Below are 17,327 nucleotides of genomic sequence, written 5' to 3' on the forward strand. Positions count from 1 at the left end.
GAGGGAGGGAGTGCTGGGGTGTCTGTGCACGGGCAGGAGTTGGACGCACGGATCCCTGTGGGATGCGCTTCTAACTCAGGGCATTCCATGGTTGTGATTCACTACAGGGGAGCTTGAACTCACACCCACCCCACACCCCGTGGGCACGGAAGCCGCAAAGCCCCGGAGCAGCCCGGTGGAGCTCCCCGCACACCCCAAGAACCGGGGACACAGCCCTTCCCCTCCACCGCTCCCTCTGCATTGGAATCAACAGCTGCAGCAGGTGATCCAGTAGAATCCAGTGCATTTATTTCTTGCAATATCTGAACGGGTGTTTTTCAGCTTTGGATTTTAACACATACAAATTAATTTTTGCAAGTTTAATGACAATCAGTACTAGAAGCAAATCATTGTATAAAGCTCATAGAAAAAAAAAAAAAAAAACCAACAAAACAAACCAACATCTCCGTCAGTTCTTGGTTTTCCTGGAAAAAAAGAAACCAAAACAAAAAACCAAGCATTCCAAATGAAGGCCTCGTGGAAGCAAGCATACCCCTGCCAGAAAAAGTTAGGAACAAGTCAGAATCAACTATCAGCATAGGCAGCTGAAATACAAGTATTCACTCTTTCTACAAGCAGCTAATTTAACTAGAGACAAGGAGTTTACAGGGCCTAAAGCTGGGGAGTTTGTGAGAAACGCACTCCCCTGTCCAGGAGCACATTTGGAGTCTGATCTACAGTCTGGGCTAAGGAATAAAGGTGCTGATGAACCACCCCCTGCTCTGCAAACCTCCTGTAACCATCAACTGTTCCAGTGCAAATCAGAGTGAGTCCAGAGCAGGCATTAACACTAAACCAAGGGCAATGGAAGACTCTGCCTTGGCTCTCCCCTGCCCTCCCTGCAGTGCCAGTGCTGCAATCCGCAGGGAAAGGGAAGAGCAGGGTGCACATCAGACTTCAGATGTTGCTGTCTCCCTCCTTCAAGGGAGGATTGACTCAGCCTGGACATTAACAATGGAGAAGCAGCTTATGGCTGTTCCTAGAGGTCTAGAGACTACCAAAACTTCTAAATACAATCAATAAAGGCAAACACTGCTGAGCTGAGCGAGTCCTTCGCCACCTCCGTGTTCTGACCTGCTGCCCTGCCCAAACCTCTCCAAGAGTTACCAAGAGCGCTGTGGGATTCACTTGCTTCAGTTTGTATTCAGAACGTACAAAGTCAACAACTTAAAGCTTTATTGTAGTTTGCAATAATATAAACAAGTGCTGAAATTCAGTCAATGTCCATTTCTGGAAGCTTCTTGTCGGTGGCTGTGGGGGCAGAGCCCTGCTCGGGAGGCTGGGTCCCGCTCCCGGCGTCTCCCTGCCCGTCCAATGGTCCGTTGGGTTCCGTCGGCTTCTGCTCCTCCTTCGGCAGCTCCACCTTGGGTTTGGGTTTGTTCACTATGGGATTACAAATACTTGCCAATTCCTAGAACACACAGAAATAGCACATCCTTAGAAATGGTCTTATCTTCCACAGCTGAACTTTAACCTTTGAAACCACTGCTGGGAATGCTCCAGTTGAGGGCTGATGTTCCCTGGTACTTTTGAGATTTCTCACCTCAGAATTTTCTGATAGAGCAATAAACACAAAAATTCATGGATGTAATACAGCGAGTTATGCAGAAAAACTTACTTTAGCTTTAGCTTGTATGTCTTTTGCTTTTATAACTGGGTCCAAAGTAAGACTCCTCTTGTTCTGAAGGTTGAGGTTGTTGTTCATCCACTCCATGGCTTCATTGGCGCTCTTCTCCACCTTTGCCACGTCTGCTTCATCGAGGTGCTCATACAGTTCATCCTGCAACACCCAAACAGGAGCAGCTGTGTCAGTGGTTGAGCAGAAACTGCATCCTGATTTCCTCAAAACTTAGCTTCAAAATACTAAAGGCCATTTAGCCAAGAGCTGTTGTGGTTAACAGATCAACCAAGCTGATCACCCACAGCTCGGTAACCAAGGACCTGAAGTTCTCCTGCTGTTGGCATTTTGCCTCCATGAGGAAATAAACACCTGATTAAAAAGAGACTGAGGTGTGCAAGGCCTAAAATCCACTTCTGAAAATCTGTTACTGGGAGGTTGCACCAGATTTTTGTCTGAAGCAGGTTACCTAAAATTCAGAAAATATTTGTACCGTTTCCTTACGTTTTCCAGAAATTAAATATGGAAATACCTTTGCTTTGAACGCATGAACAGCTTTCATGTACTGCTGGATTTGCTTTCCCAAGTCCTCAAATGCTTTTGGTCTTTCCTCTGATTCTTGGAATCTTGCCTGAATAGGCTGACCCAGAGTCTGAAACAAAGTACAATAGATATCAAAACTCATGGAGCATCACTGAGGGATCCTCAAGGTCTGACAGGACACATCAACCTTCCCGAACTCCTCGGAACTCCCTCTGCTTACAGCAAAGCCTGAGCCTCCCCCAGCCAAGTTGTTACAGGTCTGTTGGAGATCTGCTCCTCACACACAATCCAAAGCAGGCAGTTTGTTACCTCAGAATCAGCAGATTCTCAGACCCCAGACAGCTCCTCACTGGAACCAAGTTCCCCAGCTTCAGTAAATTCCCATGGGAATGTAAGAACCACTGACCTTCAGTTCTGTCAATTTATCAATATATATTTGTTTGGGCTGGTCTTCACCATCTTCATAAAGCCAAATTTCTGTATCTTCCAGCTTCAGCGTGAAGCTATTCCGATCCTGCAGCAATCACACAAAACAGGCAGGTGACATCACTTATTAGGTGACAGATGGTATTAAATGGTACCTGGACCTTTCTGCAAGGGTTGTATTTTTAGAACATGAAGAACTCTGTCTGGAACTCTTTATCCTATTTTAGTAAAAAATAAGAAATAAAATATTCTTCTATACAGCTTTGTGGCAGATTGCAGGCCCAAGGAAGAACCTCTGTGACAGCCACAGTTCAGATCAATACTGTCACATAAAAGGCTTTTTTGTCCCCTGCACGTTTTCATTGTCACTACATGAGCAAGCCTGAGAACAGAGGGAAACTTTTCTTTAGCAAAGGTGCCATAAATGCCACCTGGCATGTCCCAGTTTGGGCTCTGCAGACACCTGGCTGGCAAAGCTCCATTAAAAGCAAGGAGGATGCAGTCAGGAGCTGAGAGATTCATCCCTGAATCAGAGTTAAATTCATTACACACCCAGCTCCTTCAGTACAACAGGGAAAGCTGATTAATAATAATGCCAGGAGATTTTTAGGCAACCAGTTCAGATACAAGTGCCTACTTTTAGTAGATTATCATCAGAGCCAGAAAGGTTACAATTATTTCTTCAAATTTGAAGTCTGAATATGTAATTTATGTAAACATAGTATGAGATACAGGTCAAGAGTTACTAAATCCAACTGTTGATTGTACCAGGACAATTAAGCAGCAATACTCACATCCTCACTGACGAACTTCTCGTAAACACCACAGAGCTTGTCTCTCATTTCATACACGTATTCCTCCACTGCATTCTTGGCATCATTCCTCTCCTTCTCCAGCTTATCCTGCATTATCATCTTACCCTGTCAACAAGGTGTCAAATTAGTTGGCTAAAAAGCTCATAATTTACCATTTATTTCCAGGACACCTTGTTTGCAAACCAGATCAAGATTTTGCAAAACTGTGATTTACAGAACGGTTCTAGCACAGCACATGACTGAAAACTCATTTCAGTTTTGGTGTGATGTCCAATACAGCACAGGACAATCCTTCTCCAGCTGAGGAACCTCCACCCTGAAGGTCACCTGCACCTCGTGCCTGCAGGTGATTCTGGAGGTTTCCTGCAGAACAGCCCTTGGAGAGTTACAGCTCCACGGATCAGCAGCAATGAATGTATTCTGCCTCCACGGGGCACTCTTGCTCACCTCTGACTTCTAACTGCTTGTTTGATTCCTTTTCATCTTTCCTTGACCATCCTTAACCATGTGTAATGAACAACATTTCTGGAGACCAACAAGTGACATTTTTAGCTTGGGCAAGGAAGAGTTTACCTCATTCTCAATGAACAAGTTGAGCATGTCCTTCCCTATCTGCCACACCAGCTGGTTCTCGATGGGAAGGTCCACTGTGGTCGTCTTCACTTTGGCCTTCTTGGCCTGAGGTGGCTGATCCACTTTCTTATCCTTTGAGTCAGCCTGACAAGTCTGCATTAAGGAAATACATAAATATATTCACAGTAAAAACACCATCACCACTCAGCTCAAGGGGAGCAGTCAAGGTTTACACCAGAAGAGCTGAATTAGTGCCTCAACAAGAGAACCAAGCGCTCCCTGCCATTCTGGCACCTCAGCTGCTGAAGCCTGAGATAATTAATGCAGGCACTGACCTTTTCTGGGCACTCTGTCTACATTCATGGGGGAGGGTGCTCATGGCAGAACACTGTTCTAGTATTCAAGGTATTGAAAACTAGATGATTATTTCTTCCCTGAACAGGAGAGTTCCCCCATTTTATCAGTACCAGATCACCTGACAGGTCTGCAGTTATCAGTGCCATTTGTGTCCTTTCTAAAGCTCTAATCACAATAGACCACCAGGGCACTGAAATAAAAGTTCGGCTTCCAGAACTATGACAAAGGCAGCAGATGTGCTCACACTCCTCATATTCTCAGGAATCTCATGAAAATAAAGTCTCAAATGCTCCTGTTACCTCCATTTCTTCAGACTCTGCCTTATTTTCAGGCTGGGTTTGCTGTTGCTCTTCAGCCTTTTGTTGCTCCTCGTCTACTTGCATCTTCTGAAATTCAGAGAGATCCAATTTCACACATTAAACAAATGCAGATCACTGCTTCAGTTCCTAGGCTAATCCCTTAACACCTCTAATGCTCTTTAGACAAAAAAAACAGACTGAAAACTGAAGGAATCAATTATGAGCTCCCAGTCTTTGCTCCAGCAAGCCACAGCTCCATCATTAAGAATTTGATCTATACCTCAATCCTGGTTTCAAGAGTTCTGTCACTGGTGTAACATACCACAATTAGTACTCAATCTCGTATTTTAGTTGTGGGCATGTCTAGTAAATCCTTACACAAGCCTGAGACCTTGGCCAGCTGTGCTTCATGGGGATTCTGAGTAGCTGGCACCAGTGAGTCTGTTACCTCCTCCTCCTTTGCGTGCTGATCCGTCTCCATTGGCTCCTCGTTCTCATCAGATTTATGAACCTCCACCAAAGATGCACTTGAAACACTGAAGATGCCATGGATATTTACTCTGACTTTGACTTTCACTTTGGAACTGGATCCATCTGTTTGAGGAGTGACCTTCTGAACCAAGAAGTGAGCTAAACAGAGAAAAAAAGCGAACACTTGATTAACCCAAGCACTGAATGCAAAGCAAACCCCAACTGCTGCTGACACAGCTCACGGCAACGTGCTCAGGGAATGTTAAAACCTACTCAAGTTGGACAATCCAGTATTTTTACTCAGCAATGCAGGGGCACAGCTATTGAGAATTCTCTATGTAAAACCTGGTGTTACTTTTATCAGAGCAAAAGACTGCACAACTCTCAGCGTGCCCCTACCAGGTCTGCTGCAGTATTAGGATGCTCTTTTTGCCCACAAACTTCATGTTACTCCACCTATTTTACTGAAAATCCATTTGAAATGTCATCCTGAGAGCATTTGCAGTAGGCTGCATGTGCAGACTATATAATTAGACAGAAAAAGCTTGAAACATAGAAAAGACTCTTAGTTAAAGGTACAGAACGGTGCTAACCTATAGCAGGGTCTGGGTAAGGCAGCTCCTTGGGGGAACTGTAGTAGGCCTCCAGAGTGAAGGGCTCCTTCCTGTAGAAAGTGAGGACCTTGGAAAAGGGAGCAGCATGGTTTTTGGGGAAGACCTCACAGTCGCTGCAAGAGAAAACACAGCCTGTGTTCAGTATGACAACAGAGCTGGCAAGGTAACAGCACATTTCTAGATACTCCTAATGGAAAAGCTTCCTTAAAAAGTGACAAGACTGTCCTGATTTTTCAGGTTAAATAACACCAAACAGCCATGCAGGAAGTGCCAAACAGCCACTCCACCTTGGTTTTGTTTTCTACCATCATTAACTTCACAAGTATCAAACCTGAAGTACTAAATGGGTATTTAACCCTGGAAATACCCTGTTCTAAGGGTACTTACTCATGTTTGTTATTTACTCTGATTGTCACCAGTAATTTTAAGCTGTCACATGCAAGAAGATTGAACTGTTTTTACCTTAGGCCTTCCTCTGCTGGCGAATTCCATCGCAAAGAGATGGGATATGGTATCAAATCTGTGATAGAAAACTCTCTCACTTTGAAAGCCGGGGACAAAATTGCACACTGCAAGAGGACAAAAGCCACATTACAAACGTTCAGACTTTAGGTGAACAAGCATTTCATTCACCAAGTAGCTATTGATGCTGCTTAATATCCTCACAGCTAAAACAAGCAGCACTTTTTACCTGCAGTGCACAGCCTCGTGCCACAGCCTCATCTGCATTCAGGGTCGTACTGACTTCTTTGCCAAAAAACTTACTGATCTTCTCTTTTACAGCAGGGATTCTTGTGGTACCACCAACTATCTCTACTGCATAAATATCCTCCTTCTTTAACCCTAGAAAGGAGTCAGACAGTAGATGAAATGTTTCTTTTTCACATGAACACACTGACGTCATAAACCAGAAGTTTTAACAGACCAACACTAGGCTTGTTCTCTAAGTTTCTAAGCAGTAAAAATTTCAGATTTCAGCTTGTGTGAGAAAGTTTTTTAATCTTGTAACTACTAAACAAGCAATTGTTTTGTGGTAAATCCTCGTGTCCGACATGCAAAGGAAGCCTGCACTCTGGCTGGCTCCTGTCTGCACACAGAACAGCCCCACACACACCCCCACTTACTGGCTTGCTCCAGCACGCTGCGAAGGGGTGGCTCCACTCTTGCCAGGAGTCCTTCACACATCTCTAAAAATTTGCTTCTGTTGGGAGAAGCCATAAACAAAACTCTAGCACACCATAAGCAACGTTGCAAACACAAAAGGATGCCCAAACTGAAGGAATGCCACCTTCACTGTTTACTGCAGGGTTTTCTCTCCTCCAGTCCTAGCTTTATGCTTTAGTATATTCTCCCAGACAAAACTTGGTTCCAGTAACCCTGGCACCCTTGCAACATTCACATTCCTAACTCAAGGCCACTGACCAGGCTGTAAACATTTTCATTTCCAGCAGCATTCCTGCACACGTTGTTTCATTTCTCACCCCCCTGCAGCCCTAAAAGCTGACACTTAGTACCAAGTTTTCAATTGCCTGAAGGGCACTCTGAAGTTTCCCCATGTAGAGGAGCCAAGGTTACCTGTTCATGGTTCCAGACACATCTATATCATTCATGAAGCACTCTATGTTCATGGGCAGGTCAGAGGCATTGGCACTCATCAGCTTCTTCAGCCTCTCACACTCCTGGTACAGCCTCAGCAGCGCTCGGATCTTGGACTTGATGTCAAGTTTGTATTTCTTCCCAAACTCCTCACAAAAGTATTCCACCAACACCTCATCAAACTTCCTGCCTCCAAGGGTTGTATCGAATGCTGTAGCGAGAACCTTAAAGGAAGGGAACGCTTCAGTAACAGAACAATGTGCCAGTACTCCATGAAAGCAATTAGCAGTTAACATCAAAGCACTGCTTTGTTTCAAATATAGTTCAACCCTAAGTCAAAGAAATCGGCCTTCTTGGAATGAGGTGACAACTGCTTTAAAAGGAATTTAGGGAGATAGTGCAGGACGTAGCAACACAATCTGTTCCATAGCTTGTGCTGGGAGCAGGCCTCTGTTTCCAAATTCTGCTTAGCCACTGTCAGTTTGAGTCATATCCCAGTTTAATATTTGATGCCTCCTAAGGGTGGAATGTGCTTACACCAAGCTAAAAATAAAACAGGAAGAGAATAAATGATACTAACTCTTAAAACAGGTGCTCATTTTTGATGAAGGAGTTATCTGCAAAGAACACCTGTAGCCCACCCACCTCAGCCCATTCTGCTCTGTAAACACACCATGAATTAATTTTTTTAGGAACAGAAATCAGTGAAGTATCACATTACCCTCAATACCCCTTCACACTGGCTTTGATCTCTACACTGCCCAACAGCCCTCCACTCTAGACCCCCAAGCATTCCTTCCACACTGCCATGGCTTCCAAGTTAAAAAACAAATCCAAGAGAAACATAAAGGTTACATTTCTTCACTAAACAAAACTATGAGAAAACAAATGTTTTCAGAACATTTCTCAGCATTTAATTGTTTAATGCTTTAAATTTTGCATCTGTTTCTCCAGCCACTCATGAGAAAGTTATTGTAACTGCCAAGGCCAGATTGTAATAATAAACTGTAATAATAAAAAAGCCACTAAGATGTTAGTATTTGCTGGAAAATAGCAATGCTTTGGCAATGTACACTCAGAAGTACACTGTCATCTGCTGAGCTTCCACTGGCAGCTTAAAGCAATCAGGAATGTTTCTACTCTTGCACATGAGCACCACAGCGAGGGTTCAGAAACAATGTCTGGCGCTTACACCATTGTAGGAATTCTTGGTTTAACACCAGATCTCATGACTGAACTGGAGTATTTTTTTGAAAGCAGCACACAGTCAGATATGATAATTTCTGAATAAACCATTTAATCCAGATTTTTTATTCTTTGCCAGAGTCTGCTGATTAAGGCATGTTTGCTTCCTCCACACACTGCTCAAAAGCTCTCTAGTTCCCTGCCCTACTTTTTGCTCCAGACAAAGTGCAATTTTAAGAACATGAATTGAGCTGTGTGGACGCCCCTCTGTGAAGCCAGGCAGGCTTGCCTGCCACAGTCCATGGATGTGCTGATGAATGTTCTACAGATAATTAAAATGGATGTGTAACAGCTTGTTTACTTTCAGTTTGCCTTTGTTGAATGCACAAACAGAAACTTGATATGCAGAATGCCCCATGTCCACAAAAACAACGTTCCGTGGCTTTTCTTCCAAGGCAGGCAGGTCTTGCTTATAGATCCCATATGCAAGGGCAACTACAGAAATAAAAGTATAGTTAAGACATTCAGGTTTATAATTATCAAGAAATAAGCATTTCATTGTGCTTCTCAAGCTACAGACACTGATCTCTCATTAAACAAAACTCCCAATGCTAAAGAAACATGGAAGAACATTAAGCAGTACCAGCCCTTCCCTCAGCTGCATTAAAACAGATATTCACAAAATATCTTTATGCTTTTGTAAAGCAATGAAAAAACAGACCAGAATTTAGGAAACTTTCTGATCAACTCATCTATTTCAAGTGTACAAAAGCAGCTGTAATTCCAGAAAGCAAGGCCCACTGGCAGAATAAAAGCCCTTTGACGTAGCAAACTACAACACTGAGTGAGGGACAGGAAGGAATTACCTGCCGTTGTTTCATTGATTAGTCTCAGACAGTTGAGACCAGCAATCTGGGTAGCATCCATCACAGACCTCCTTTCTGCATCTGTGTAGAAACAAGGAACCTGCAAGGAGGTCAGAGAGCCAATATTAACATTTATAGGAGCCACCTTTAGTAAACAGTTACAAGTGTGGACAGTGAGCTCAAGGAGCACAGCTGAGGCCTCCTTCAAATGCAGTGTTCATTTCAGTTGCAATAGAGAAAAAGCAAAAAAAAAGAAAATTACATGAACACAAAGTTACTTTTTCCATTCCCTATCACAAGCCACTCATTTTTGGAGCACATAATCAGAAATAGGTATCAAATATTATTTATGCTGCTAATTAGCAACAATTTAAGAACATTAATGAAATAAGTCTAGTTTTCAAGAGACGTAAGATTGAGTTTAAACAGAAAAGAAAGATATCTGGATATTCAAGTTTACTGGGCAATTTAATCAGATTTCATTTAATGCTGCAGCCATTTCAGTTCAGACAGTAACTAAGTTTTGTGTATTCTGTTGGATTCCATACTTACAGAAACAACACAGTCAACCACAGGCTTCTTAAGCGCATTCTCAGCAGTCTCCTTTAATTTGGTAAGAAGCATTCCTGTCACCTGCTCAATTGTAAAGTTTCTTTCTTCTTCCATATACATGGCCTTCAAACAAAGATTGTGCACGCTCATTACACTGCAGTGGAACCCATGCACTATCCCCATCATCTGCCTTTTATTCCCTTCCCTATTAAGGCTTTCCATCCAAAAGAGAACACAAACTACAGCGAGCAGATTCAAACCAAAGAAATAAAAGGAAACTTTATCAGTTTCCTCCTCTGGCTCTTTCTCAGACATGCCACACTTACCTTGATGCCAGTTGAGCCTGTTGGCAGCTGGACAAGTTCATAGGCAAGGCTTGCTTTTTCAGCTTGAACAAAGGGATCTGAGAATGCACGACCATGAAATCTTTTAAAACTTTGTACTGTATTCTTTGCATTTGAAATAACCTAGAGAAAAAGAAATCTTTAATACAACATGGCAGGGGAACATCTGAATTTCAAACAGAAGACAGAGTTTTGTTCTCATGCTTCTCTTGCCAGAATATTTTTGTCATTTGTATCTTAACAGTATCTGGGCAGGTGCTGGGAGGCAACTTCCCTCTGGCTGCTCAGGGAACCTACAGGAATTTGAGATGGAAAATAAAATGTACGCTAAAAACTGAGCCAAGTCTATAAAATATTGATTACAACAGCACTCAAATTTCATAGTGTACGTGTAGGACACACTTTAGAACGGTTAGCAAAACCTCCTTCCCACTTACCTGTTTTCTACCCCCTACCTTTCTACAATCAGTGATTGCCCAAACATAACAAGCACATGGATGTAAATTCCAGCTCAGGTTCATCACATGCACATGACACTCAACACACAGATATTCCCAGAAAACAGCTCAAGGACCTGCTCAAGAAGCTTTAAAAAGTCAGGAGGTCCCCTTAAGATGATACTGTCACCTTGATTTAACTGACAAAAGGTAGACTGACTTTCATTAACAGCAGAGATCAGCACAGAGAAGTGAAAGCCCATCCCAGCTTGCTTCACGTAGCACAAGTGAAGGGAATTCTGTCACTGACACCGGAGCGAGGCACGCACTGAAAACCACAGGCACTGAGAGCAGACAGGCACTGTTCCACAGAGCATTACCTGGGATTTGGGCTCAGGCAGGTGTCTGCTTCCTAAGTAACTTGGGCTGGACGTTGTCTAAGTTTAGTCTGTGCAGGACATACTCATCTCTACAGGGCTCTGCACCAATGGATTTCGTTAAGCTAAGCAGACACTCAATTCCAGAAAAAACAGCTGTGTTTGGTTCTAGTACAGTTGTGCTGTTCTTGAATAACATGGCTGTGTCCAGGGATTTTTGTATTTTAGATAATGAATCTTCACACAATTCTAGGCTTTTTAGGCTAAGAAAAACCAACTGTTTGACTAGTCACTTCCTGTAGAAGACTTGAAAAAAATAAATCATCTTTTATAGGGGTTACTTACACAGCAACATTAAATCTGATACAGCAGGACCCAAATACCATGAGTAGGACAAATCAGCTTAACTTCTTCTCAATCCTTAAATCACATTTACCTGCCTACAGCAACAGAAATTCAGACCGTGGGCAAGAACACCCAAGAGAGATATTTAGGTTGTAATTCAGCCACAAAGGGTCAAGAAAGCACTATCTATTTACACTCAAATATGTCCCCTTTCTGCCAAAATCATGCACTTAATGGAATTCTATAGAACAGTCACATAATTAAAAGCCATCATAAAGCACAGGAAATGGAATAAGCTAAGGCAGGGTGAAACACCACTGTTTAGCTTTAGAATTTACGTTTGCAACCTGAAAAACAAAATCAGCAGTCCTCAGAATTTCTTAAGAGGCACAGCTTTATTTTGTACAATTCATTATGCGCAAGGATCAACCCTGAGATTTCTCTGCCAGATGACAAAGCAGCAGTCCGTGGTGAACAGCTGAGGGAAGCTCAGCTGTTCATCAGTTATGGAGACACCAGGGCAGCAGCTCAGGGACATCTGTTATCTGCAGTGATAAGCCCCACACTGCTGCTCTGAAGTTGCTTTACCCAAACCCCGCGCTCACCTGGCTTTTAGCTGCAGCACCGATCGAGCGATTCTTGGGCCCAAAAGATATACAGGCTCTGCAAGGAAAAGAGTGAGTTCAGTCAGTGACTGTAGAGCTGCACTGCACATCTTTTGGGTAAAAAGTATTGCTGCTGTTTAGAAGATCACTGGTCTAATTAATATGATTTGGTCCATTAAGGAAGTTGGTCACTCACTGCAATCTACGCATGGAACGTTCTGTGGATTCTGGGAAAAACAAGCGCTGTAATTGCATTTAAAACAGCAACAGTCCTCCCTGCAGAACAGCACTAACCCCAACCTCATCCACGCTCCTTCAAGTTTCCCCTCTAAGCACTGACGGGGCAGACAGCCTTATCTCAGTAATTGCCCGTGTATCTGATGCACTCAAGGATAAGTTGGTTGCTAATAACACAGGAAACATTCGACTGTTAGCAGACAAACAGGAGGTGAATCAGATATTAAGGAAATCATTCCTACACGTCTGTAGCAGATGCTAACTAAGCTTTCCAGTTTTAAGGCAAACCCTTCAAGGGCAGGAAGAAAATACCTGCAGAGAAAGATTGGTCTTTCAGAGTTTCATCTGTACCCACTGAAATAACATGGACCACAGAAAGAGAAATTATGTTCCCTCCCCACTGCTCTGTGACAGCCTGCAGTTCTGAATAAAGAAATCCTCCTTTTTGGAGAAATTCCTAGGCCAATTCAGCCTTTTGATTTACATATTTAAAGAACTGTAGGAGCCCTAACAAAATGAAATCCAGCCCTCTAATCCAAGCTCCTCATACCACTGAGGTAAACTTGGTGGGGGGAACCCTGACATTAGGCAAGCAGATCTTTACTGCTCACACAACGTCCCAACAGTCTAATTAAGCTGCTCTCCATGCAGCAGGTTAAGAATCTGCTTTACAGCAGGGTGATGCCATAGGGCTGTCACAGGAAACAGTCCAGCTCAGCCTGAGGTTTGGAATTGGGTGTTCCAAGCAGAAACTGTCAAAACCAGACCGGAAGGCTGGGGTGATAGAATTGCATTGGGTTTATATCTTCTTCTAATTTATTAATATCTTCACAAATGCAACAAGGCCTACCCTAAGCATGTGTTGCAACAGAATTAACATTTCCAAATAAATCTGTAGTTGTTTGAAACAACTACTCAAGAGATTAGTTTAAAAAACTAATCTCAGGCCCACACCAATGGAACAGGGGTAAAAATCTAACAAGCCCAGAGCAGGGAGCTAGGTATTAATTTACTCTGTCTCCTGAAAGGAATTAAGATGTGAATTGTTACCTTTCTCTTGGCCAAAATAAAAATATCCTGCTACTTCACTGTTGAATTCACAAACCAAGATCCCCTCACCAACACAAATGTACTAATTTAGATGAGAGCCTTGGGGAGTCATGCAGGGAACCAGCACAGAGGTGAGTGAAACTGGGAAGAAGGAGGGAGAGAAGGAAGAATTTTCATCCAGTCTCATTCCGCAAATCAGTTCACAGGAACCAGTAAACTCATGAAAAACAAATTACACTCTTACACAACTTCTGGAAGCTGAATAACTAACCAGTGCATTTAAAGTAGAAACCATCACAGTGAAGGTCATCAGAGGTCTAATGAAACAGCTTTAGAAAGTTAAAATCTCTGCTTCACATACCTGGAGGCACCACCTCATCCTCCCACCCACTGCCACTTCCTGAGACCCCCTGTCCCCTGACAGCTCGTGTCCTCAGCACTGACCATCAGCACCAGCTCCAGAAGGTCAATCACAATGATTTTATTTAACTGAAGTCCCTTCATTTCTATAGAAATAATGAAACTATCTCATTTTTCCCCTCTCAGTTTCCACCACCTTTCTCTCTCTCTACCACTTTTCCATGTCCAAAGACAAACATGGTTTGCACAGCTTTGGGATGTGCAAGTTCAACTTTTACAGGATTCCAGAAGAATCCAAGTACCAGAGCTGAAAGCAGATTCTGTGGGAGTGTCATCTGCCACTGAACTCAATACAATGCACTCAGCTGGGGTTTATTTTAGTAATACAAATTATTACAATAACACATAGAAACACAGTGTTTAACCCTGACCATGAGCCAGTGCCTGAGGAAACCTGTCACACCACCTTGCATGGCTTCCCCACTATAACTGCTCAGCACTGACTTTTTGAACCAGGCTTCTGATTCTAAGTCACTTAAACACCATTCGGAATTTCTTTTAATAGAAGGGTCTGCTTGCAGAATGGTTTTCTGCATTCCCTCAGAACAGTACCTGGAGATTAAGTCCTGTTAAAACCCTCTCATTTTCATTATGCTCATTTCTTCCAATTCCACTTCAGGCTCCCATAACTGAATTATTTCCCGAGAGATGCACTGTGTCAGATATTTTATTTAGCTCATCTCCTTCAACAAGGGAGATTTGTGCTCACATCTTAAATACACAGATATATTTATCAGCAGAACTTCAACTCCCTGAGGGCCAAATACCTACAGCTATTAGAGCACAGCTCTGATAGTCTCTACATTCAACGTTTTCCCAGCACATCTAACCTTTAAACTCCCCCATTATTGAGAACACTTAAAAGATCTCCAGATACTTGAGCACATGTGCTGAATTCAAAATTTCCTTCTCCATTTATTCATTGCTTAAAGACAGGGGCAAGCAAACAGTGATGTATTGTCTAGTGAGAAGCAAGGTCACTCTGGGCTTTCTGAAGTGATACAAGGGATCTAAAAAAACCCAAATATGGAGGATGATGCAACTGTCTCACAGAGACAGCTACTTCAATATCTGCTTAAATAAAGCCATACTGCAACAGAAGGTAAGCTGCAGGAACACTTTTAGGACAGCTTTCCCCACAGCTCTCCTCCAGGTCCGATGCAAATTCTTTTTCCGCTTTCATTTTGCAATTCATTCACAGAGTTTTACCCCAGTTCTCTCTCTCCTTCTTAGGAAGTTCCTTATTAAAAATGGCAATGAACACCCCTGTTAAGAATGTGTTGGGAAGGATCATTATATGAGCAGGGCTAGAATATACTGATCATGTTATATCATGGAATCATGGAATGATTTACGTTGGGAGAGACCTTAAAGCCCATCCAGTCTCACCCCTGCCATGGGCAGGGACACCTTCCACTGTCCCAGGCTGCTCCAAGCCCCAATGTCCAGCCTGGCCTTGGGCACTTCCAGCGATCCAGGGGCAGCCCCAGCTGCTCTGGGCACCCTGTGCCAGGGCCTGCCCACCCTCCCAGGGAAGAATTCCTTCCCAATATCCAATCCAAACCTCCTCTCTGTCAGTTTGAAGCTATTGCCCTTGTCCTGGCACTCCAGGCTGCTGAGCAGCTTTCCCAAACTCTGATCCCAGGACAGGCCGTGGGGGTCACCGAGCCCGGCACCAGCTGAGCCCTCCCCGGACCTGCTGTGCTGGGACTGCAGGGGAATGAGAACCATGCTACCAGAACTCGCCGTGTGAACACACAGGGAATTAAGGTCTGGCACTTCCAGCAGCCAGGGATGTTTTGTCCTACACTCACAGCCCCCGTCCTTCTAATCTCAAGAGCACAGCCCCGCCTCGGGGGGGACAAACCGGCCGTACTGCACCGAAGGGCTGAGAGAGCTGGGGCTGTTCAGCCTGGAAAAGAGAAGGTTCTGCGGTCACCTCGGAGCATCTTCCAGCGTCTGAAGGGGCTACAGGGAAGCTGGAGAAGGACTCTGCATCAGGAACTGGACTGACAGCACAAGGGGGAATGGCTTCAGACTGTAAGAGGGGAAATTTAGGTTAAATATACGGTAGAAATTGTTCCCTGTGAGGGCGATGAGGCACTGGCACATATTGCCCACAGAAACTGTGGCTGCCCCATCCCTGGAAGCGTTCGAAGCCAGGCTGGATGGGGTTCGGAGCAATCTGGTCTACTGGAAGGTGTCCCTACTCATCGCAGAGGTGTAGAACTGGATGAGCTTTAAGGTCCCCTCCAACCCCTTAACATTCTATGATTCTGTGATTCTACGAACGGCAGCTGAGCGGGTCTCCGGGAGCCCCCTCCGTGTCTGCCGCGCTTTACCGCTTCTCTCTAAGCACTTTATACCTCCGTTCCCCCGGCCCCGCCGCTTCCCTCCCTGCCCGGCCCCGCCACGCCGGGCCCCGCGGGAGCCTTGCCGCCGCGTCAGCGCGGCTCCGGCGTTCACTCACGGCGTGCTGCGGTCGCTGTACTCGTTGGCGACGGTCTCGATGCCGCCGGCGCGGGCCACGGCCACGTAGCAGCTCTGGAAGCCCAGGTCGATGCCCACCACGGACATGGCGGCGGCGCTGAGGGGGGAGCGCGGCACCGGCAATTCTCGAAAGATCCCGTCGGGCCGCGGCCGCGCCGGCGCTGGGGCGGCCGAGATCTCGCGAGAGCGCGGGCCGGGCGGCGGGGCCGGGGGCGGGGGCTCTGAGGGGGCTCCGCGCTCGCCGCCTTTTCCCTTCGGCGGAGTCGTTTCCTTGCGTAATCTTCGAGGAACGGGAGAAAAAGGCGATAAAGTCTCAACTTGGCGGCACTGCAAAGGTCGCTGAGTTATGGCCCTCAGTCCGAGGCTTGTCGGTGCCACAGGAAAGCCGTCTAGTGGAACTTTTTCCTGCCCATGATGTAACGACCTGAGGGTGACAGATGGGGTGGATGGAAACAGCACACCTTGAGATTTAATGATAATAGAATTACAGTTTATGGAAAGACAGTTTTTGCAGAAAAGGACTTAAATGCCTCTTTCCTATTTTTCTTTTGCGGTTCAGACATTGCTGGAAGTGTCCAAGCCAGGATGGACAGGACTTGGAGCAACCTGGGATAGTGGAAGGTGTCCCTGCCCATGGCAGGGGTGGAATAAGATGATCTTTAAGGTCCTTTTAACCCAAACCATTCTGGAATTCGATGTTCTGATTGTTCCTGAATTGCAGCAGAAAGTCCACGCCTGGTTTGAGATCCTAGGTTGAAAATCCAAGGTGTGAGAATTTGAGATTGTGGTTAAAAGATAATTTGGTACCAACCGTGCTCCCAATAAAATTCAGCATATGCTTGCTTTATGTCCGGTAGTATTTACAGTACACTTGGTCTATAATCATTACAGGATATTTTAATGTTTTTATATCTCGCTGGGCCCCTCTCACTGCAGTTTGGATGAGTACAGATACATTGGGCAGTGTTTGGCCTCCAAGTGATTTGTGGGCACATGGGAGAAAAGTCTTTTTAGGGATCAGGAATCCCTAAAGAGCTAAACAATTTAAAAAAAAAAAAATCCCTAGAA

The 17,327-nt window shown here is 44.5% G+C and overlaps 1 protein-coding gene and 1 long non-coding RNA gene across 3 annotated transcripts; one reads left to right on the forward strand and one right to left on the reverse strand.

Annotated features, from left to right (window-relative positions):
• Positions 1-266: 266 nt before the first annotated feature.
• Positions 267-16,401, reverse strand: HSPA4 (heat shock protein family A (Hsp70) member 4). Of its 2 annotated transcripts, XM_048319401.1 has the most exons (19): positions 16,240-16,401; positions 12,063-12,120; positions 10,281-10,421; positions 9,955-10,077; positions 9,403-9,502; positions 8,898-9,031; positions 7,331-7,575; positions 6,880-6,956; positions 6,447-6,598; positions 6,218-6,324; positions 5,735-5,868; positions 5,119-5,300; positions 4,671-4,757; positions 4,015-4,167; positions 3,421-3,546; positions 2,607-2,714; positions 2,190-2,309; positions 1,658-1,819; positions 267-1,450 (listed from the first exon to the last, which is right to left on the reverse strand). In XM_048319401.1, the coding sequence occupies exons 1-19, from the start codon at positions 16,344-16,346 to the stop codon at positions 1,253-1,255; spliced, it is 2,514 nt and encodes an 837-aa protein (XP_048175358.1). In that variant the 5' UTR covers positions 16,347-16,401; the 3' UTR covers positions 267-1,252. The 2 variants fall into 2 exon arrangements, with proteins under 2 accessions (XP_048175358.1, XP_048175359.1); XM_048319402.1 differs by lacking the exon at positions 16,240-16,401 and having other exon boundaries at positions 10,281-10,357.
• LOC125333508 lies at positions 15,589-17,106 on the forward strand. The gene is made up of 2 exons (XR_007206893.1): positions 15,589-15,809; positions 16,819-17,106. It is a non-coding gene; the product is annotated as an uncharacterized LOC125333508 (long non-coding RNA).
• Positions 17,107-17,327: the final 221 nt, after the last annotated feature.

This window comes from Corvus hawaiiensis, chromosome 15 (assembly GCF_020740725.1).
Source record: "Corvus hawaiiensis isolate bCorHaw1 chromosome 15, bCorHaw1.pri.cur, whole genome shotgun sequence".
Taxonomy (NCBI): Eukaryota; Metazoa; Chordata; class Aves; order Passeriformes; family Corvidae; genus Corvus; species Corvus hawaiiensis.